At 36.4% G+C, this 14,550-nt stretch overlaps 1 protein-coding gene across 7 annotated transcripts in view; it reads left to right on the plus strand.

Annotated features, from left to right (window-relative positions):
* Positions 1 to 14,550, plus strand: part of DGKI (diacylglycerol kinase iota) — a 435,956-nt gene that overhangs the window by 269,532 nt on the left and 151,874 nt on the right. For all 7 annotated transcript variants that reach the window (XM_053218037.1, XM_053218038.1, XM_053218039.1 and 4 more), the window contains 2 exons: positions 1,817 to 1,890; positions 3,523 to 3,634. In XM_053218037.1, the coding sequence (XP_053074012.1) occupies positions 1,817 to 1,890; positions 3,523 to 3,634 (186 nt within the window). The remainder of the gene's footprint in view (positions 1 to 1,816; positions 1,891 to 3,522; positions 3,635 to 14,550) is intronic.

The raw sequence follows: 14,550 nt of genomic DNA on the forward strand, positions 1-14,550 counted from the left end.
TGTTTGAAGTAGGAGAAAGTTGAAAGCTGCTGTTCTAAAAAGACACAACATTTAAAGGTAGTAATATGTAAGAAAACTTGATAAAGCATAAGGTACCCATCTTTATGTAATTTGATGAATTCCCAGAGTCGCTGATATGTTTTCCAGGAAGAAAAAGTAGAAAATTAGAAAAGATTTCTGTTCTAAATACAATAATTTTATAGTTTCTTTCTGTAAGGCAAATGATACTGCTTTGTATGAAATTAATGTATCATGTCCTATTTTTTTAAATTTTCAAATGTATATTTGTCTTAGAGAGAGAGAGAGAAAGAGAGAGAGAGAGACAGAGTGCCAGTGGGGGAGGGGTAGAGAGAGAGGGAGACACAGAATCCGAAGCAGGCTCCAGGCTCTGAGCTGTCAGCATGGAGCCTGATGTAGGCCTCAAACTCACGGACTGAGAGAGTATAACCTGAGCTGAAGTCAGATGCTGAACCCACTGAGCCACCCAGGTGCCCCATCACATCCTAGTTTTTAAAATTTTAGTTACTTACAACACTCAATTTTGATAATGTAAAATATCTTCCTTGGTATAGTCATCTGTCAACTCATTTCAAGTCCTTAAATTAGGAGACTTCAGGTTTTCTAACTACCTGAGAGTATTGTAAAAACACCTTCAATCAATACCTAGAATTTGATTTCTTCCTAAGTAACATTTTAAAATGTAGTTTATTCAGGGCTAAATGTTTCCTGGAATCAATTTTTGGAGCATGCTCATGAAAATTGGGCTGTGTTAAGATCAGCTGGGAAAAGAATGAGACAATAATGCTAGTAGAATCATTGTTCTTAGATTGAAAACTCTTCTTAAAGAAATCTGTAAAAATTTGCAGGGAGCTTGGGAATACATTACTCTGCACTCCAAGGGAGAAGATGATGGGGAATTCTGTGATGAGGGTATGGAGAGAGCAAGTACAAAAGTACACCTTTGACATTGAGAAGTCTGTAGTCATGACTAGAGTTTTCTTCTTTTGACTTTTGTCACCTGTGGGAAATGGGAAGGGGCATGAAATGGGAAGGGGCATTAATTTCTTTGATTAGTCAGAGTATACTCAAGGCAAGTGCTAACTGGTGAGGGAAACTCTTCACAGAGGTATTGAGGCCAGGCCAGCCTGAGGCCCTTGAGACACCCAGGGTTGCGTCCAGATCCAGGGAAGCAAGTTATGTCAGGAGACCAGTCAAGTCTATAAGACATTAAATGTATAAGAGCAAATCCCTAATGGAGTTACCACTAATTTATAATAGTTTTTAAAAGCTTGCAGTATATATTCCTCTTAAGGAGTTTTCAAAAAGTTAGTGTTTAACGTTTTCAAAATAAAAATTGAGCTCAGACAGCAAATAGAATAAATGATTAGATTCATCCCCATTGTTTGGGTCAGATAACTATGGTGGAGATCACTACTGCCTGAAGTTGAGGCTTCCTTTTTTATTTCCTTAAGGGTTCATAAATATTTTAATGTTGATACTCCAATTCAAAATACCTAATAATCCAAGGTTGAGAATGATGGCAGTTCTTTTGTTTGTGAGACCAGGAAAAAAATTGTTTTGGTCAAATGGCAGCTTTGTTTTTACATTAAAACAAAACCATGCTCTGAACCCTGGGTCTGCTAAAGTTAAAATCAGAGTACATTTTCAGTCATGGTACTGAACATTCACTTAAGCAGCAGTGGGGGCAAGGGGAACACCACATGATATATCCCATTGTGTCAACCTAGTTATCTTTTGATAAAGTTTTTAGAATTGTGACCACTTCAAACCCCCTTTTCTGCTCTGATTGTTGCAGTGTGATGGAACAGATCTCACTCCAAAGATTCAGGAACTGAAGTTCCAGTGTATAGTATTTTTAAATATACCCAGGTAAGCTCTGTTCATACTTTTTCTTTGGTTTTATGTGAGCTCTGTTTGACTTGAGGTTATTGGTTTTCATTATAGAAAATTTCCAGGTACAAACAATGAAAGTAAGTCATCTTAGTGGCTTATTAGGGGTTTCTAGGTCTGATAATTTTGTTCTAGTTGGTTTGTTTAGTGTTCTCTGTGGTGGGTGGTTTTTTTTGTTTGTTTGTTTTTAACGTGATGTGGCATGCATGGGATACACATCCGTCATTAAGAAACCCAGGCACCCCTATTTACTGGAACATTTTAATGTAATTCTCAATTACTGATTCCCTCTCTCTCCCAAGAATAATAGGCTTGAATAAATCCCTGTTCTCAGTTTCCCAAAAGCTGTTAGGAAACCATCCAGCCTGATTTTAGTATGGAACACATTCAAAATTGTTGCTAGATGATTGCCTTGAAAAAAATAGGATCAATTAGAGTAGCATTTTCTAGCCAGGATGTCAACTCTCTTTGGTGCTATTATATATCTCAGGAGAAAGGGATATTTAAGATTAACTAGACTCAAAATAAGCACATTATCTCAGAGGTACAAAATTAGAGTCTAGGTTCCCAAGCCAAGATTTTGGAGGGGATGGATCTATGGCCCTTTGTTATTCACAAACCACACAACTCAAGACACAAAATCTGCATATAAGTTGTATTTAGACTGAATTTAACTGAAATGAGAGTTGTATGTAAATCCATAGCTAGGAAAATATACTATAATCTCCTGATTCTTTTTGGCAATGCTCAGTATAGTTACCTACAATCCTTTTCCAGAAGGATTTTCATCTTTGTTATTTAAGTAAAAGACCTAGATGGGGTACCTGAGTGGCTCAGTTGGTTGAGCATCTGACTGTTGATTTCAGCTCAGGTCATTATCCAAGAGTTGTGGGATCAAGCCCTATGTTGGGGTCCATGCTGAACACAGAGCCTGCTTGAAAGTCTCTCTCTCCCTCTGATCCTCCCCCCAGCTCATGCTCTTTTTCTCTAAAATAAATTAAAAAATTAAGTAAAAGACCAAGATTCTCAGGAAACATTGTTTATTAGCTTTCTTTAATTTTTTCTCTTTTTTTTTCTTCTTGCTTTCTCTCCATTCCTCTTCCTCTACTTTTCTAATTCCCTTTATTTCTCCTTCTTTTTCTTAATCTTTTACTTTTTCCGCATATCTTTCTCACTCTTCTTCAGTTACCTTTCTCTGCTTACCTTCCCAGTGGTTATTTATTATCTTAGTTCTACACATAATAACCAATGCTTACCCACCATGGTTTCCCTTCCCTTTTCTACTGGCATGCAGTGTCTCTCTCCAAGACCCAATTCTGGAACTCATGGCATATCATAGAAGAGACATAATGGATCACTGAGTGAGAAATGTTAATAAATAATGGGTGAGGAGAAAGTTGGACACACAGGACACCACGCCTGTGGTCCATTTTCACAGATTGATATTTGGAAATGATAAATCCATTTTCTTTTCTACTGGAAGGTATGCACCAAGAACAGAAAACTATTCTTAGGTGAGATACACATTGGATCTCACTGTGAGGTAATACCTAATATCAGTCATGAGGGGAATGGAATAAATGTAATTCTTTTTTTAATCTCCTCTTGCAGATATTGTGCTGGCACAATGCCCTGGGGGAACCCAGGAGATCACCATGATTTTGAACCTCAGCGTCATGATGATGGTTATATTGAAGTAATTGGATTCACTATGGCCTCTTTGGTGAGCAGTACGATGTTATTGAAATGAAATACATTTCAGTCACAGAGTTTATTCATTCATAGATTTTTGGTTTTCAGTCTTCAATTTTCTCTCCTGCTTTACCAATTTATAAACTTTATGCAATACGGAATTGCTTGGGGAAAACAAGAACAAAAGAACAATTCTTTATGTCACTAAGGAAATTGTGCACAATTGTAAGGACTTCAATAATCAATATTATTTGCTAATTATCCTGGTGAATTTTCTATCAGAATGAAATACACAGCTTATGGAAATTAAAAAGCATTATGCCACAGACATATTCCAGCATTCATGCAGAAACCTTGCCATTGGATACCTTTTTGTTTCACTAAGGACTAGAGTGTTAAGGTAGAAAGGAAGGCAGTTATTTCCATTCATCTTTACCATCACAAAATACCTGAATAAAGAAAGACATCATTATTGTGACATTAATGAATATTCATTTGCTACAGTATTGTCATTACCTTTGCATTTTAATTTTGTTTACACACATCAAATTGTGAATTGTGGTGTAAGGGCAGTTTCCAGCAGGTTTTCGCTCTGTACTTTACCCTATTATTGAATGAGGAGGAAACCAGTTAAAAATTACACGTATCACCTTACGTGGTGTAAATCAGGCTGCACTATCAGTTTATAAAGTGAATTAAAAAATTTAAAGCTTCTTGCGGCCCATGGTTAGCACTTGGTTTGTGTTATGCCTGATGCCTGCCGGTAAGAAGGTTGTATCTCTTGTTCTAAACAAGCCAAAAGAGCTCTCTTTGTATCTCATCTTGTGGATTCCTACTGACTTTTCCTCAATCGCTTCGGGTTGCTGAGATCTAACAGAATAGCCTCTAGTGGTTGTGGCAAGAATGCTCATCACCTGAGATGGTGATATTGCTCATTAAATCTGCCATCTCTGGGATGAAATGATTGTTAAGTGTGGAAGATTGGTCTGGATGGATCTAATTTTCAGGGTTTTAGCTCATACACAGCTCTTTCTCTCCAAAGGTCTTTATGCTAATTACAGGCAAAGAGATTCAGGCAAGAGTAAACATGGGAATCAATTCAAGGAGCATGTATGCAAGGTAGAATTCTTGGAGGTGACCAAAAAAACCTTAAACCTGGCCATGTGTGTTTCACTCATTCATTTATTTGTGGATTCAGTGAACATTTATTGAATGTTTACCAATGTGCCAGAGCTTCCTAGTCATGACTATGTGGCGGCAGAAGGCTGTCGGAGAATGTGTAAGAGAAGACGATTCTTCACATAGGCTTAGGAGGGCAGGAAGAATATTGGATATTTCCCCATCACTCTCAGAATCAAAGTCTAAATGTAGGCCTGCAAGATGGAGTTTCTCTAATTCTCCAGCCTTTCCCACTGCCCTCTTTGCTTTGTAGCTCAATTAGCCTCTCCAGTCAAGCTTAGCTTTGAACACCTCTTGTTGCTTTTGTACCACCAGGCCGTTGCATATGCCGTTTCTCTCCAAAATGTTCTTTAACTGTCCATCTTCTATAACTTCTCAGTCCATATCGATGCCAGATCATTCTTACAGTCTTATTTCGGTTATTTTTGTTTACAATTGTATCGTGCCTGGACAGGAGAGAGATAGCCGGCTGAGACTGGGTAATTAGAGGAGAGTTTATGGAGGGACTCTACAAATAGTGAACTTGATTTGTGAGAAGGAGCATTGGATGGTGTGGATTCCTGACCTGAAGGTGCAAAGGTAAGGAAGCAGTCAGCTGTACCCGAAGGACAACTATTTGGGAAGGACCACCTGATAGTGTTTGCTAGGCAGAAGCAGTCAGCCAGTGCCAACCTGGCAGGCAGAGAGCTGGGCCCTAGATGCAGTGACCTTACTCTTCTTGGCCCTCTAGATCTTCTGCGGGTGCCTTCCTCTGGAGAAGTCTAACCAGAAGCTAGAGGACAAGGCAGCCACTGATACAGTATAAGTGGGTCAGGCTCATAAGGCAAGAAGGGCAGGAAAGGGTGGGGTGCCAGCCAGGAGTGGCAAGTGGCGGATATCCGTCACTCCAGTGTGTGTCTGCCACACGGCAGACAGCCTGATACCCGGGGTTGGCATGAGCAAATGTGGCAGAGTGGATGAATTTTGCCGGGAGAAGAAGAGTGGGATCTGGAATTCTGTAGAAAGCTAAATTCATATACACTTGCAGGTATGAGGGATCCTAGTCCTCAAAATCATATATTGAACCCATCACCCAGCTTCTATAATGTTCAACTGATAGGCAGTCTTCTATCTGTCCCCACCTGCTTTGTACTAATGTGAGGCATATCTCAGATGTTATATCAGTTATTTGCAAAAACTTCCGAAGGTGCTTTTAAAAGATAAGACTTTGTTTTATGAGCATGACTACACCCTTACATCTGAAAAATAAGACAGTAGCATCTGACTATCACCGTTTACTGAGTGCTTAAATCTCCAGTTGCCTTGCAAATATCCTTTGTTTTCTTATGCTCTGTTAGTTTGAGCCAGGATCCAAGTTAAATTTAGTTGTTGTGATTGATTGATAGGACTCTTAAGTATCTATGGGTTTCTGTCCATCTCTTTATCTTCTTCATTTATGTATTGACAAAAATAGTCTTTTGTCTTGTGAGGTTTCCTTGAGTCTGAATTGTGCTAATAACATCTCTTAGGTCTCAATTAACATGTTCTTCTGTCTTGCTGTTTCCTTTAAGTTGACAGTTGGATGTAGATGTACCACTTTCATCCCCCCCGCCCAACAAATCTACTTTGTGGTTAGTGTTTTCTTCTTCCAAAAGATGATAGGTAATACCTGCTTTTCCCTCTGTTTTGGTTAATAGTCCTTGAGGGTCATTGTCTGGATCTAGCAATCATTGGAGGTTGGCAGAGTAGTGATATTCTAATTCTACCCTTCTTCATTCATTAACTGGAATATTTCTATAAAGAGTAATTTCACCTAATACTTGGTTATTTCGTTATATAGTTTGTGTAGGAAAAGCAGGATAACTGATTCTTTTTCTTTATTTATACACTTTCAAAATAAGTAATTTACTAGCATCTTCTGATGGTGGCTGGTTTTAAATGGATTCTGAGTTTTTGGACACTTACCCCATTACGAGTTTGGGTCTATCATCCCCTGGAATCTGGGTGAGCTTACAAATACTTGGCAAATCAGGTACAGTGGAAGGAACACTAGGTAACTTGTGATGCTGGATCCTGAATGGCCATGCAGCATACGGGAAATACAGGCAATACTGATGCCTCTAATTAATAGGAATTTTATAAATTCTAGTAATATTTGTTATTGAAAATATCTCCCTGCTTTCACGCATTTAATGTCAGTCATAAGTATTTATTGAAAATTTATTGAACCCACAAATGCTTATTGAATTCACTCTGCTATGTGAAATGATTATGAAATGGGCCAAGAGACAAACCCTGTCCTCAGGGTACCCACAGTTCAGTGTTGTGGGGGGAACATGAAAAACAGAAGCAATTGCCATCTGGCATAATAAATTCTAGGAGAAAGGCACGTGTAAAGAGAAGAAGAAGAATTGAAAGCAGAACAGTGTTTATAAAATGGGGAAATCAGCAAAAATTGCACAGAGGAGGCAAGAGCATCTGTGGATGAGATTGTAAGCGTCCGTTCCATGCAAGATGAGCCTAAGAGCTCATCTTGGTATTCTAGAGCTCCCTGGTGGCTCAGTGATGACGCATATGGTGAAGAAAGACATTGATGTGGAGAAAGATAGGACAGAGGGGTTTTGTTTCGTTTTTGGACCTGTTAAATGGGGGAGGTTGAGAGAGATGGAATGAGACAGAATCAGATTTGCGGTTTAGAAAGAATACCTGGATGTCTCTGTGGAAGGGGACCAGAATCTCTACTGCTGGAGGCAGATAGACAAAGCAGGATGTTGGTACCTAAGTCCAGGTGAAGAAATGAGGAAGCCTAGAAGCCTTCTGTAAGAAAGTGGTAATGAAGATGGGGACGGAGGGGGATTGGCAACTTCAAGAGTTATTCAGACACCTTGACTTACTGTGAAGGGTGAAAAAGGAGTATGCGTGAATCCCGGCTGGGTAGCATAGGCCATTAGGTAAACAGTGACTACATTAGAGATGTAGGGAAAATAGAAGAAAGATAATATTACCAAAAAATGAATTGTGGGTTTTTTTTACTATATTTTGAAATTATATTTGAATTCCATTCTACTTAACGTACAGTGTTAAATTAGTTTCAGGTTTACAGTATAGTGATTTAACAATTCTGTATATTACCAAGTGCTCACTTGTGTTTTATATAAGTTTGAAACCCCTGTAAGACATTTAAGGAGATAGAGGCAATTTGAAATACATGTTTAGAGCTCAGAGGATCCCTCCAGGTTGTTAGAGAGGAGTCTATCAGATTTCTTTCTCCTCCATACCATCATTGGTAGGAAAAGGAGAAAAATAATAGTTGATGAGAGTTGGTGAAGAGCAAATGGAATGTTAAAATTATGTCCATTCTTTCTCTTTATACGATACGAGTCATGTAAAAATGGATACTAGGCTAGCATCAAATGTGTGTTTGGAGCTCAGATTCTAGTGACTTTAGATTGCTCCCAAGATTAAAAAAAAGTTCTACTTGAAAAAAAGCAGAGTTAAATGTAGTTTATACTGTACAGTTTTGAACACCCTATGCTCTCTAAAGAATATGGGCATATGTGTCTATTTTCAAACACATCTCACCTGACTGCTCATATAACAGTACACCATTGTTCAAGAAGAGAGAATCTAATTTTAAGGACTCTAGTTTCACATTTCTTGAAACTATTATACTGATTATGTTTCTAAAAACATAAATTATTTGAAAATTACATGTGTGTAAGATGATCGCATAAACAGAAGGGTGTGGTTATTTGGGTATATGTGTGTATTTTTGTGTATTTTAAAATATTCAGAGTGGCACTTGAATAGATGAGAGATTCAAATAGAATTACTAGATGGGAATAGATGTCGTTTCTTTTAGACTCTTTATCTTTCAGTTGCAAATTTCATGGCTTAAGTCTTCAATTCACTCTCCTGGTTGAAATGCATTCTTACGAATTATGATGATTCTTCATTGGGTGCTTGGTAACCTGATTACCTTTTGGGTTCTCCACAGACCATAACCAGGCATTGTAAGTTGTATTTATTTCCACCACAATTTTTTTTTGCCTTTGTGGTTTTGAAGGTCTTTTCATCTTGAGTCTGTTTCTAAGTAATCTAAAACTCTTTAAGATAGTTCAAAGCATTCATTATTCAGATTGAGGAGCTGGTAGCCTAATTTGCTATGCAGTGTGAAATCCAAAGATTTCAGTCTTCTCAGCTTTAAATAAAGTATAGCCAGCTTTCTTTTTGTTAATTGAAATTGGAATATGTGATGTCTTTTATATTTATGAATTAGAAACGCAAAAAGTTACTCGACGAGAAAAATTACATGGAGAAATTTCCAGGGCTGAAGTTTTACGCATACTAGATAGTATAATCTTTACTTTTTATGAAGAAATGTCAAATGTGTGCTTATTTTGATAATATACATAAGAACTGAAAGTAAAAATATTAGTCATAATTACATGATCTGTAACTATTTACATTTTGATGCATTTTCTTCCAATTGCCTTATTTCTGTTTTTAAATATATAGGAAATCATGTTATTTATAAGTAAAACCCATAATACAAATGGCTGACTACTCTTTCATACATAAATACCTCAATTTATATAATAATTATTCCTTTATGGAAAGATCCCTTTATGAAATGTTTAAGTTTCTGGATGTTTGGTGGTATAAATAATCTTGTAATTAACATAATTACTCATAGACCTGTGTTCATATTTCAGAATATTGTCTTATGACATATCCCTGCAAAAGAAATTATTGAGTCAATGACATAAATATTTTAAAACCTCTAATAATGGTTATAAAACTGCTTTCTAGAAATGTTGTATTGTTTACTTGCCCAATAGCAATGTGGGAGAGTACCTGGTAAGAAGTAATATCCCACAGGTGCTGGAAATGTGTTAACAGAAACGAAAAGCTATTAGAATATTGCACTTGAGGAAACAGAAGAAGAAATGAGAATAAAATTACATCCCTAGAGAGAAACAAAGAAATCATGTATGTTTTGTATAGTCCATTAAGTCCTCCTAAACAGCAAAAAAATGAGAGTAAGGACACATTGTTGTTCAACTTTATTGTTACCTTGCATGGTTTTTCAAAGTGTGGTTTTTTGCATATTTTAGTAGGCTCTTTGTCTTTTCTTGTTGAATTGCAGGTGTTATTTATATATTCTGAATACAGGTTGCTTGACAGATATATTTAGTGCAAAAGATTTTCCATCTATTTTTATTTCCTTAAGTTTGTTTTGATGAAGAAGTTCTTCTGAATTCCAGTTGTATAAGGCAGGCATATATCACATTAGGGCTTTTTGTGCCCTTTTTAAGAAACCTTGCTTATTCCAAGATAAGATATTCACCTATGTTTTCTTTTTGAAGATTTATAGTTTTACCTTTTATGTATAAGTATGTATTTCAACTCAAATTAATTTATGTGGATTGTGTAAGTGATTCAAGATTTAGTTTTTAGAAATCCTTTTTTTCCCCAGCGTTCTTTGTTGATTAGACTTGTCTATAGAATTACCTTGGTTGCCTTCACCCCTCGGTTGTATGTGGTTCTATTCCTGGACTCTATCCTGTCCCATTGACTTATTTCTTTACACTTAATGGTAGTACCACACTGTTTTGATTATTATGGGTTTAGAGTAAGCCTTCATACTTGTAATATGAAACATTTCACTTTGCACTTCTAAGAATGTTTTGGTTATTCTGTCTTTTGTATTTGTAAATAAATTTTAGAATTAGTTTGACTGTGTTTGCAAAAAAAAAAACCTGATAGGATTTTATTTTTTTTTTAATTTTTGGATACGTATTTATTGATTTATTTTAATTTTTAAAAATTTACATTTAAATTAGTTAGCATATAATGCAACAATGATTTCAGGAGTAGATTCCTTAGTGCCTCTTACCCATTTACCCCACCACCCTCCCACAACCCTCCCAGTAACCCTCAGTTTGTTCTCCATATTTATGAGTCTCTTCTGTTTTGTCTCCCTCCCTGTTTTTGTATTATTTTTGTTTCCCTTCCCTTATGTTCATCTGTTTTGTCTCTTAAAGTCCTCATGTGAGTGAAGTCATAGGATTTTTGTCTTTCTCTGATGGACTAATTTCACTTAGCATAATACCCTCCAGTTCCATCCACGTAGTTGCAAATGGCAAGATTTCATTTTTTATTTGATTGCCGAATAATACTCCATTGTATATATACACCACATCTTTATCCATCCATCCATCGATGGATGTTTGGGCTCTTTCCGTACTTTGGCTATTGTTGATAGTGCTGCTATAAACATGGGGTGCATGCGTCCCTTCGAAACAGCACGCCTGTCTCCCGTGGATAAATGCCTAGTAGTGCAATTGCTGGGTTGTAGGGTAGTTCTATTTTTAGTTTTTTGAGGAACCTCCATACTGTTTTCCAGAGTGGCTGCACCAACTTGCATTCCCACCAACAATGCAAAAGAGATCCTCTTTCTCCGCATCCTTGCCAACATCTGTTGTGATTTTAATTGGGACTGCTTTGAATCTATAAATTAGGGAGAATTGACATATTAACAACAGTATTGAGCGTTCCAGTCTACAGACCTATCTTTCTCCATTTATTTAGCTGTTGTTTAATTTCTCTTAGCAAAGTTTTACAGTTTCCTAGTTTCAGTGAAGTTTTCAGGTTCTTGCATATGATTTACTAAAGTTGTTCCTAAGTATTTTATGTTTTCTTCTCTGCCCCTGTCAACCCAGAATTGTCCATGATTTTCATCGGACAGCAAGTAGATAAGGGCTTGAGTAGTAAGAAAGAAGGTGAGGCTTTTGGGGGAAGATGGAGGCAAGTATTATGGGGATAGTGTGGAGAGACCAAAAGTCTCAAGCCATACACCTGTGGCATGAAGGAAAGTTATGGTCTGGGCCACAGGGCGATAAATGGAGGTAAGTGGGTGCACTTAGTTCAGGGGCTTTCTTTGTTTTCCTGTCAAGTCCTATTCTATCAGAAAGGCAGTATTGGACGTTTTCACAGGAGTAATATATGCTGGATTGAACAAATAATTGAATGTCTGTCATTAATAAGCCACCATATTATTACTAGTAAATAATTATCTCCAGCAAATTATGGGGGTATTTGTGGTTAAGCCTAGACCATTCTGAGTGATGAAAAAAAACCCCACTGTTTCATTTTCTTTAATTTTTAAGTTTACTTATTTATTTTGAGAGAGACAGAGACAGCATGAATGGGGGAGGGGCAGAGAGAGAGAGGGAGAGAGAGAATCCCAAGCAGGCTCCACACTGCCAGCACAGAGCCTGATGTGGAGCTCGAACCCCCAAAATTGTGAGATCGTGACCTGAGCCGAAACTAAGAGTCAGACAGACACTTAACCGACTGAGCCGCCCAGGCACCCTGAAATATAACTATTTCTAATAAGTATTTAAAATATTACCTTTATTCTAACTTGTTCCAAGAATAATGTGGCTGTGCTAACAGGAATAGAACTGTTTTTATCCCAAAAAGCTCTTTACTGTAGTTCCCCTTGTGCCTGTGCAGTGATCTTGGATTGATTCTGAAATATCAGCGGGACTGCCGTTGACAGCTATTTACATGTTTGTGGTATTGCTGCTGTTCTATTTTTGAGGCTGAGAAGATGACTTAAAAGTGCTCTACAGTACTGTGTATGCCTTCTACATACCAAGGGGTTGGGAAGTATTTAAAACGGTTTTCAATTCTGTGAAACTCAGAGGACTAAGTTCTCACCTGGAAGGTCCTGCATTTTTGTTTGTCATTAGGTCTAGTCAAGGTGGGGGAGGGGGGAAGGTAGAGAGAAGAAGAAAATGGTGTTTCCAGAATAGTGGATGAAGAGATACATTCTCAACTGCAAGTACTTGAAGTCAAGGGGAATATATTGGAAAAGTTCTGGAGATGAGATAGTGACTCTGATCCATTGACTTAAGTGGAGCATTTGAGTACAGCCAAGAAAAACTTTCAACGGAATAACAAAGGAGTGGGTGATAGGCCAAAACAAATTATACTAAATTCTCACTGCATTCTGCTCTGCTTTTCTAGTTTTCTCAACCAGTTTGACAAAATTGTATGCAAAGTACACAATGGAATGCTTTTAACATTAAAGGTGATCAATAAGAAGTTCTTCTCAGTTTTTACTTTTTGTCCCTTTGTGCTTTTCTCTTTGCATTTATAGACAATCAGGTTTCTATTGTTCAAATTAACGCAAATGGAAAAAAAGAAATTCAAAGCATCAGATAAATATGAATATCTGGCAACCACATAAGGGGAAGTTGACATCACAAGTCTCAGTTCAAAGTTTGTCCCTCGTTGACAGAAAAGAGACACATGGAAACAAGTTGATTGTATGTTTTAATCTTTTAGATTTTGAGCAAGTTAGTATTAAAATCCTTTTTTCTATTTATTATAAACAAATTGATAACTCAAAAGGCATAATAGAACCTTAGTGAAAAATTATTTAGCAGTATCTGCCAAAGTTAACTGTACATCTAAACTTAGTGGCATAGCAATTCTTCTCATTGTATGTAGCCAAGAGAGAATGTATCTACCAAGAGATTCATACAGGAAAGTTTACGTCAACAATAGCTACAAACTGGAAACAACCAAATGTTTATCAGCAAAAGAGTAAATAAATACATTCTGCTATATATTACTCAAAAACAATGATGAGAAAAAGATGCCAGAGACAGAAGAGTCATCTAGTATGGTTCGTATGAAGTTCAATTTCAAACAAATTGAATCTATGGTAATAGAAGTCAGGGTATTGTTTACTAACTAGTTGGTGGGAAGGGTATAAAAAGACTGAGAAAGAGCACATATGAACTTGTAAATTATCTAAAGCTTGATCTGGATGGAGATACACAATGTGTATTCAGATTGTATACTTTGTGGATTCTTTTACAACCAAACATGTATTATTTTCATTCATCCCTAAAAGGGTAAAGGAGATATATATAATATATATATATATATATATATACACACACACACATATATATATGTATGTATATATGTGTGTGTGTGTACACACATACACATACACACATACATACACATGCTAATATATATAACATAAAAATATATAGCATAAAAATAATATAATATAATGACATAAAATATATAATACGCACATACATTTTAACTAATGAGGGAAAGCTCTATTGATTTGTTGTTCTTCTCAACAGCAGGCTTTTAATGTTGGATTGACTTTCCATTCTGTGGCCACAATGGTGAACTGAACTCTGTGTTTGATTTTGATCCTCAAAGCTGTTATACTTTTCACAATGCTTTTAATCAAGTAGTTAATATTATTTTGCATTCTTTAGATCTTATACAGACTGGAGGTAGCTTAAGGAGGTTTTAGGTAAAAAGAAAAAGCCTGCCCACGTTTGCAAATTAACCAAGGGTGGGCTGCATATTTAAGTATGAATATATTTAATATATAATACATAGTTACATCTTATAGCATGTTTGTGTATACCTGTTATGCATACATATATATGTTATGTAACTGTATTATGTATTTATATTTAATTAATATATATTATAATATACACTTATTTTTAAACATAGTATAAAAGCTGTCTTAAACTGTGCTTTATCTGTTTTATTTTCTTTTTTCTCCTTATATTGGTTATTCAGTGGGACTGACTAGATAACACAAAGAACAACTTTTGTGTTAAAGTAACATGACTAAATTAATACCAAAATTTGGCGATCGATGAAAATTTGTGGTCAAGCTCCTCAAAAGTTTAGAAATTTTAGTTTATTTTTGTTAAGGTGATTTATCCAAGG

The sequence above is a fragment of the Acinonyx jubatus genome, chromosome A2 (assembly GCF_027475565.1).
Source record: "Acinonyx jubatus isolate Ajub_Pintada_27869175 chromosome A2, VMU_Ajub_asm_v1.0, whole genome shotgun sequence".
Lineage (NCBI taxonomy): Eukaryota > Metazoa > Chordata > Mammalia > Carnivora > Felidae > Acinonyx > Acinonyx jubatus.